This window comes from Phaseolus vulgaris, chromosome 7 (assembly GCF_051622355.1).
Source record: "Phaseolus vulgaris cultivar YP4 chromosome 7, ASM5162235v1, whole genome shotgun sequence".
NCBI lineage: Eukaryota > Viridiplantae > Streptophyta > Magnoliopsida > Fabales > Fabaceae > Phaseolus > Phaseolus vulgaris.
The window spans coordinates 23,319,214-23,329,016 of NC_143504.1; the positions used below are offsets into that span (position 1 = coordinate 23,319,214).

The 9,803-nt window shown below is 31.7% G+C and overlaps 1 protein-coding gene across 1 annotated transcript; it reads right to left on the bottom strand.

The window, feature by feature from the left end:
- Nucleotides 1–2,677: 2,677 nt before the first annotated feature.
- LOC137828636 (heavy metal-associated isoprenylated plant protein 30) lies at nucleotides 2,678–5,259 on the bottom strand. The gene is made up of 3 exons (XM_068635292.2): nucleotides 4,987–5,259; nucleotides 3,719–3,794; nucleotides 2,678–3,140 (listed from the first exon to the last, which is right to left on the bottom strand). Exons 1-3 carry the CDS (start codon nucleotides 5,137–5,139, stop codon nucleotides 2,818–2,820), a joined length of 552 nt encoding a protein of 183 aa, XP_068491393.1. The 5' UTR covers nucleotides 5,140–5,259; the 3' UTR covers nucleotides 2,678–2,817.
- Between the last annotated feature and the right edge of the window lie 4,544 nt (nucleotides 5,260–9,803).

Here is a 9,803-nt window from a genome sequence, read left to right on the forward strand (position 1 = left end):
TACAAAGTTGATATTCATAAAGCCTTTGACACTCTAAGTTGGAAGTTCTTATTATTAATTTTGACACGCTTTGGTTTTCACCCCTCGTTTTTCGGTTGGATTAGTACAATTCTCTATTCAGCTATGTTTTCTATCAGAATGATGGCAGTTTGGTGGGTTTTTTTTCCTTCAAGTAGAGGTGTTAGACAAGGTGATCATTTGTCTCCTTTACTTTTCTGTCTTGCAAAGAAAGTTCTTAGTAGAGGTATCTCTAAGCTTGTGAATGATAGGAAAATTTTACATATGGCTAGTCCACAAGGTTATCTCATCCCCTCTCATATTTTATATGTTGATGGCATATTTGTTTTCTGTAGGGGGGATATTAAGTCTCTTAAAAATTTGAGTCTTTTTCTTAAAACATATGGTGTTTTTTCTGGTCAATATGTTAATAACTCTAATAGTAGTTTTTTCACCATGGATAATTTTGCAAGATTTGTCACCAAAATTCAACGTATTCGTTCTTGTAGTCATGGTTGTTTGCCTTTCAATTATTTAGGAGTGCCTATATTTGTTGGTGTTCCAACGTGTCGATTTCTTCAACCTTTGGCTGATAAAGTCAAATTGAAGCTAGCATCTTGGAAAGGTAAATCTCTTAGCATGATGGGTCGAATTCAGTTGGTCAATACAGTGATTAATGGCTTTCTAGCTTATAGCTTTAATATGTATAAATGACCTATTTCACTTCTTAACCAAGTTGAGAAATGGTGTCGAAATTTTATTTTGGAATGATAAATGGTGTTCTACTACCTCTTTAGCAAATATTGCAAGGTTATCTGATGGTGCTAGCATTCTAGATATAGTCTCTCAGTTTTGGACTAGTTGTGATTGGAATATTCCCCTATCTTTACATCAGATGCCTAATTTTTTTAATCATATCATGGTTAGGGAGGAATAGTATATTCCTAATTGGATTCTAGATGAGTCTGGTCGTTTCTCTCTTAAATCGGCTAGGACTTTTTTCTTGGAACCAGGAATTCCCTGTGGTTGGGGTAAATTCATTTTGGTCTTCATCTATTCTGCCTTCCAAAACTCTAGTACTCTGGAAAGTTTTTCATGGGTGGCTTCCTAAAGATCAACATATTCAGAATAAAGGTTTGCATATATGTTTTATGTGTACGCTTTGTGAAAAGCATGAGAAATCTATTCATCATTTATTTTTTGAATGTTCTAATGCTTTGCATATTTGGAGTTGGGTTTGACGGATCTTTCTTACTTCTCATTTCTCTAATAAGGATGATCTTCTTTCTTTTATTAAGAGTGATAGTAGTCCTTTGGTTAAATTGATTAAGTTTGTTGTGGTAACTTTTTCTATTTGGATGATATGTCGTATGAGGAATTATGCTAGATTTCAGGATAAGATTGAGGTTTCTAGAACTATTTCGGTAATTAAAGATTTAACTTGTCTAGTGTAAAAATTGTCTAAAGCTTCAATGAAGAATGATATGTTGGATTTCAACGTGATTAAGTTTTTTGGTATTAATACTCGTAGTGGTAAAGTTCTTTGTCCTCTTCCTGTTAGATGGGAGTTTCCTTCACCAGACAGGGTTAAAATTAACACTGATGGGGCTACTACGGGGTATCCTGGTCTTGCTACTCGTGGAGGTATTTTTCGTGGGAGTATAGGGGAATTTATTGGTGCTTTCTCTGTGTTTCTTGAAGTTCAAACTGTTATGGTTGCTAAGTTTTATGGAGTTATACATGCTATGGAGGAAGCTCAAAAGACGGGACTTACTAATGTCTGGCTTGAATGTGATTCTGCCTTGGTTTGTGCTACGTTTACTGCTAGGACTAATGTTTCGTGGATGCTTCGTCATTGATGAAATACTTGTCTTAATTACTGTGGGAAAATAGGGTTTAGGTTTACTCATATTTTTTGTGAAGGGAATGCGTGTGGTGATAAGTTGGCTAATTTAGGATTTATTCATAGAGAATCATTTCATTGGTATAATAGGCTTCTATCTAGTTTGTTATTAGAATTCTTTATGAATAAGTATAATCTACCCATGTATCGTTTTCGTTAACATATGGATTTTGGCCTAGTCCCCCCATATTTTTTCTATTTATTTTTTTAATAATATTTTTTTCTTTTTTTCATGTGATGATAGATGATTGTTGTTACTTGAGGTATCAGCCTAGCTGAGTTGCCAAGTTGCATAGTAATGCCTAACATGAAAGTATTTTTATATTAAAAAAAACTTTGTTAAGTTTTAAAATAACTTTTAAGAAAAACAATAATTAAACATGATAATTTAATAATTACGTTGTTAAATTTAAAATAATTCATAAGTTTATGCCTACCTATAAAAGTAAAATTACTTTTTAACAGTAACAATTTTAGAAATATAGTTAATTTTAATAATCATAGTATTTGTTTATTTTAATTAGAAATTAATGTTATAAATTATTATGTGCATTGGTAACCGTAGATTTTATTTTTCTATTTAATTATTAAAATATCAGTTATAAACAAATGATCATTATAAATAAGGATTTTATAGATATTCAATTTTATTTAAGTAATAAGTAATAAAATTAAGAGATAAATGTTGAAAGAAGTATGTATTTATTCTTATTTTTATTAATTAGTAATGATAAATCTGTGTGTGCATGTGTTGCGAGATATAATTGTGACATGAAATGTTGAACTTGGTTCTTTATTTGAATCTACATTATTTACAAAAGCAGGAACTAAGTTTGATGCATTATATAGATAGCAATTAGTGGAAATTTACATATGAAGTGTGATGAAAGTTTTGGCGATTAGGTAGAAGGTAGTAATTACATGACAGAGCAAGCATTGACATTGTCATCGTTGAACATGTTGCTAACGTTGTCATCTCCTCGGTGAGAGACATGAATGGTGCCATGTTTGTCTGGGAGGTTGTAGCCATGTCTGTAGTAGTTATAGCTTTCTTTGAACTCATGGGTGGTGTCTTTGAAGTAATGATCAGCAGTGGTGAAATACAGTGGTGGATTAGGGTATGGCCAGAACTCTGCTCTCTTCCCTGCCCTCCTCACGGCCTTCAGCACCTTGTTCCGATCAACATACCCTCCAACAGTCACCCTTTCCATCTCTAAGTCAACCTCCACCGAATCAATCCCTATAAATTTCAACAACCTATTATCATTCTTCTAACTCTTCCATCACTCACATTCACTCACTTTTTTTTTTCTTCTTCACAACATGTCACAAAATGACTTTTTTATGCTAACTGATTTACTCATATTATCTTCTGGGTTTTTACTTTCTTATCCCAAATTTCTATCATTTTTCAAAATTAAAATACAAATTTCAAAATAAAATAAAAACAGAGTATACTATATTATGACTTTCAATGCCATAATTTAATCAGAAATTATTATTAATTCACATTATTCACTTTAGCATTAATTATCTTAATAGTACGTATAGTCATATATATATTAAATTCCAAAAATATGTTTTTGTCCTGTCCAAATGTTCCTATCTTTTTTCCTTAGCCCATTTGAGTATTTAGGATTTTTATAGAATAAATTAATAAATTGATATATAGCTTATGTTATGAAAGTTTCTATTTATTCATTTTGACAAACTATATTTAATTATCTTAATTGATTAAAAAACTTATTCTTTCTTTTATTTTTCTTGAAAATACATATATAATCTAAAATTGTGAAAAAAAAATAAAATTAGACATACCTTTGAGCTTGTAAATGGCGTTTTTAACAACTCTCTCGCAGCCCGTGCAGCACATCCTTACTTTCAGCTCAACTGTCTGGAAGGAATAAGTATCTCACGAGTCATTTCAGTTTGCATCTCACTTTTTTCCTAACTATATTGCTCATACTTCCTATTCTGATTCTTTAACAACCAAAACCTCTCTAAAAAAGTAAATGCCATATAATTTATTTCAATCGCTATATTTTTGTTAAGTAATTACCATTTAAAAGCAAGTAAATCAAAATATGTTGACCAGTACAACAAAAAATATATGACTTTTTTCATGAAAGTAATGAACTTTTTTCATAAATTACGATTTTAGGTAAAACAGTTCTTATATAGGAAAATGGGTAAACAATTTTAAAGTGAAAGTGGTTTATCATAGATACAAGATAAAAAATACTCTACATGCAAATCGTAACTTACACTTTGTCAATTTTATTATACAAAACTTATATAACATCAATAACTTTAATTAAATCTAAAATTAATTTTAAGTGGATCATGCACGATTTAAATATAAAAATACAATCAAAGTGATACTTATGTACGACTTTATTTTTTACACTGAAATCATATATGATTTTTCACTCTAAAATGTTCATATATGGTATATGACTTGTCTATTTTTCTTAAAAAAAGGAAATTTATTAAAAAAAAATGCACTATTGCAAAAACAGAAAAAAATCTGAGAATAGGAACCAAATTCTGATGGTTGTTTTCATATATTCTCACATACTGATCTGAAAAGTCACTTTTTTCACTCTTCTACTTCTTCTGTCTGACAAGATCATTTAATCTGTCCTATAATAAATCATATTCTTACTCTCTTTTATTCTTCACCTTCAATCTTTTAATCAAAAGGGAGATGTTGTATGACATCGCTTTCTCTTGTACCGATGAAAGATTAATTTTTGCAGTAAGTTCGAATCCAAGACCTTACATAAAATTTCCAGGTTTCCAAATAATCATTAAAACCAAATTCTGATTAAATTTAACATCACAATATTGAACACCCAGATGAAATCATCGGTTTCATCGTTCCAATATTTATTTAATATATAACATCATAAGATCATGTGCTGAAATGAAAAAAACGCTGGGTGGAGAAAGATTGAAACATATAACCAAGGAGAATATATATATATATATATATATATATACATATATATTAGTTATATATGGTGCTATTCCACTTTCAATATGATCAAGGAAAAGAAACAAAATAATTAACGTTGAAAGCGAACCTGCAAGGAAAGTGGTCGACCCTTCTTTGGCATGTTGAAGTTTCTGTGGACGTCTTTGTTGTGATGATGATGATCTTGATGATGATAGATAAAAAGGCGATATATAAACGAAGAGATTTCAAAGCCGAAAGCTTTCTCTAGCAAGGAAGCCATGGTAGATAAAAGGAAGCAAAGAAGAACAACTATGGAAGAAACCAGCGATGGAATATATTCCTCTGAGCCATTTTACTTGTCTTTGAAATGATAATATTTTGTAATCAAGGTGAAGCTATATAGTAGACTAACATATATAGGGAACACTAATGGCACAAAAAGAGTATCAATTCTTTTTTTTTTTTTATGTGTAGATGTAGATATTTATATGAATGTTGATATGTTAACAATAATACAGCAAAAGAAAAATAATTTTTTATTGAAATTAAAGACTTTTAAAATTATATTAATCAAATCAATCATAATTATGAATGGGTATATTTGAATGTGTAGTTATTAAAGTAACATTCTTCTATTTTATATATATATATATATATATATATATATATATTATTTTGTGAACTCAACTAATCCAAGTGATGTTACAACCTTTCAGACAGGAATGGTATCTAGGTGTGCATGGTTGATGAAATGGGAATAACAAGTGTCGTGGAATATGGATGAGCTTAGAGAAAAGAAAGAAGAAAAAATATTCTGGTAATCTCCCTTTAAGACACCATCTTTGAAAATGGCTAAACAATGTGAGATAAATATCTAGAAGGTGAACAAAGTTATATTCCCAGATTTCATTATTTAGTTAGTGTTTCAACGCTGGCCATATTGTTTCCCATATTTTACAGGAGTTTCGAATAAAAGAATATATCTTTACCTATAGAGTATTTTCTGGACTTATCAATGATTAATCTCTATTACATAATTTCATTCATCAATGGAGTTTTCACTTCATATGCTGATTAGAACCACTCATAACGGCACATTATTCCCTAACTTCTCACTGGTAGCCACAAAAGCATGCATCAATATTTGTCATCACAACTCTTGATGCATTTACAATTAGTTACACCATATCTTTAGAATATGTTGACAAAATAATCGATCTTCTACTTTTTTATGGATACCATACTTAATTATGTATGTAATATATATATATATATATATATATATATTTGGGCTATTAATTCTTTATTTTGGAGGAGTGATCATCCGGCCTTATGTTATGATGATAAAGGTAAGCTTGTTTTTAAAGTCTGATAAAAATCTTATTTTAAAAATATAAGAAAATAATAAGATAGCTTTCACACAAAAATAATTTATTTAATATTGTTAGAGTCAATTTAGTCCACATTAATAGGGTCAGTTTAATTTACTATAAGAGATAAAAATAATTTAGATTTATTTTTATTAAATTAAAAAATATAAAGTTATTACAAAATTAGTTTTCTTTTATTATATATAAATTCTGCGTCAACTTAATTGATATTATTTTTAAAAAATAAAAATAAAAAAGTTATATATGTTAGAGTTAATATTAGTTTAGTCCATTTTTAATCTTATTTAATTTTAATATTTATATTTATTTAAGTTAGTGTCACTTTAACTATTATATATTTTAAATAGACGTAAATGGAATATATTTTAAATATTTATTTAATAATTAAGTTGACGCTAATGAAATCTATTTTAATATTTATTTTAATTTATGTCGGTTAAATTGATGTCTATTTTATAATTTGTTTGATTTGTACGTTAGAATATTATGGACTGTAGATAACATTTAATCAAATGTAGAAAAATATTGATTTTGGCATCATACCCGGAAAAAGTAAATGTCAAGCAACAATCCACCAACATATTTTTGCATGGCATAACTTACATAGTTTTAAAAAATTTGATGGCTCAGCTACATAGTGTCAATTTGGCTAACGCTACATAAAGTCGGCATAACATTGTCTAAGTCAGAACTATATATAGAGTCGATATTAAGTCAACACTATATAAAGTCGGTCTTCAAAAATTGATGTTAGAGAATTAACATCCATACTTTTAGAGTTTACCGTGTATGTGATGCAAATTCATCGTTATTTACTACTGATACTAAATGTAATTTTCTAATAGTGAATATCATGAATATCGTAAAACAATAAGTCAATTGTTTAAGAAATATATATGATAAAGAATACATTTATGTTGATATAATTTCTGATCTTGCATTTAAGAGTGTTTAAAGAAATTAGACACTACCAATCATATATATATTAAAAAACATAACACAAAGATCTGTCCCAAACTATTTATATTGTTGGTTTGTTTAACTTGTTTATTTAGAGTTTAGGGTTTAAAATAAGTATTTTTTAAATAAAATAAAAAATTAATATTTTTATCTGTTTGTTTAATTTGCTTACTTTTAAAATAAACATTTTTCTTGTTATTTTAAGAAATAAATCATATTTTCTTCTTAAGTATAACAAATAGGAAAAAACAACATATAAGACTATATTTTTTTTTAATTATATACCTTATGATTTATACATGTCATGGGGTCATGAGGGAGAGTTGACGGAGAGCGAGGGAGGATCGGAGGGTGAGGGAAGATCATTGGCGGAAACCTGACTTTCTTCTTCGAACAATTTCTCTACGTTCTTCTTCTCAAATTATGGGAAATATGATATGCTAAAGATCTTTGAGAGATGGGCAAGGGTGAAAGAGATGTTTATTTCAAGACGTCTCAACAGGTGGGGAAGAAGATTCGATTTTGTGAAATTCTTTAAGGTGGAAAATGAGGTTAGATTGGAGAAGCAGTTGGATCAAATCTACATAGGCAATATTAAGTTATATGTGAACATTCATAGATACAGGAGAGGAGGGGATGTACAACTAGGTGGTGCATCCAATGCAACCAGAATGGCCAGAAAACAATACATTCATAAACCCGTGAAGCAGAGAGTAAGGAGGTTTAGAGAGAAAAGAAAGGAAAGGATGTTCGAAGGATCGTTACGTGAAACAATCTTACGCTGATGCTGTTTGAAAAACCTCACAAGATTAGTGGAAAGGTCTTATCATTGAATCTAAATCTGAAGTTCTATCGTGGATGTCTTCTAGTGCGGTTGGTTGGATGTCTTCTGATCTTAACTACGATCTTTTTGCGTGAAGAATTTGTAAAAGGGGATGAGTTAAAGTGAGATGTATGGGAGATAACATGGTTCTCTTAACACCTAAGGAAGGGCATAAGATGGAGGATATAATTAAGTTAAATAAAGAGTGGTTTGTAAGTGTTTTTTAGGACATAGAACCTTGGTCTGAATCATATGTGGCGGGCCATAAAATAGTCTTGGTTAGATGCTATCGACTACCTTTATCTTTGTGGAACAAGGATTGCCTATGAAAGGTGGTTGGAGATGTGGCGTCGTTGGTAGCCATTGATGACGCTACAACATCGTGGGAGAACCTTGAATTTGCTTGTATCCAGGTACGTTTACCGAAGTCCTGTAAAGTAGAGATGTCAAAGGCCTTTCAGATTAATGGGCAACTTTATAATATTTATTTAGTTGAAGAGGACCTGAGACAAGGGGGAGGAGTGTGTAAATGCTCTGTTTGTCATTATACATCTTTATAAAGTATTTCGTCCTCGAAATCCTTTGTTGAGGAAACGATTTTCTCGTCAAGATCATGTGAAGAGGGGGGCGAAAATGGTGATGCCAACGTTTATATGCGGTGTGTCGAGGAGGCCGAGGAGGAAGGTGAAGCCTGTGCCTTGCTAGAGACAAAACATAAGCTTTTGGAGGAATGTTTTCAAAGAGATATGGTGTGTCAACAAAAAAACGGATCCTCTGTCCCAAATAAGGCAATGCGTGAGGAAGTAAGGTCTGATGAAAGGGCAACTTTAGTAGTTGTACAACAGGTCAACGCAACTTGCTTGTTTATTCAAAACTCCTTGTGTAACCTAGCTGAAGGTGTACAATTGTCTTGAGTGGGCCTGAAAAATATGGCCCATTCTTGCAACAGTGAAGCCCAAAACAAAAATGCAAGGTCAGTGGGCCCAAAGAACATGGGAGGTGGGGGCAGAGAAGATGAGGGTTGCTTAGAGGAATTGATGGTAGCGGTTTCATCGACGGCGACAAATAGGCCGAAGAAGATGTCGTCCAACTCCGGTAAGGCCAATGGAGAGATGGAAGGTCGTTTAGGTGATTCGGAAGGTGCAATGACATTGTTGGGGACCAGAAGTATCAAGACGATGCAGATTGTATCCAGTAGCATGAGTGGAAAGGTGATTTTTTCGACCAAAACAGAAGAAGCCTGACCTAGCAGTTTAATGTGTAGTGGCAACAATGAGGGTAGAACGAAGTTTAGTGACAACGATTCCCATACTAGAATTAATCAAAACCTATGGGAAGAAGAAGGCGGGGGCAACTCACGGCTAGAGAGGAGGCTTGACGGTATTAGGAAGGAAGGAGAAATTATGGAAGAAGGGTTCAAAACGCCAGAGAGAGTTCAAAGGTTACGTGCTTTATGGGAATTGGGGGTGACATTTGTACGTCCACGGTGGAGGTCCAAGGGAGGTCTCGGAACTGCTCACTATGGGATTAGCTCTTCATCCATGTTAAGCCTTTGCTCTAATGCCGAATTTAATAGTGATATTGTAAAATGTAATAATCGTTTGAGGGTAGAAGAAAATGATGTTGAATCTGTCAAGTTGTGGGGGTTGGGTAAATAGTTGGGAATGAAGTGTTTAGAAGATGAGGAGGTGGTCATTAGAGAATTGGAAGGTTTGGAGGTCATGGATACCGAAGTTAAGAAGTTGTCTAGAGAGGGTGCCATGAACGTGA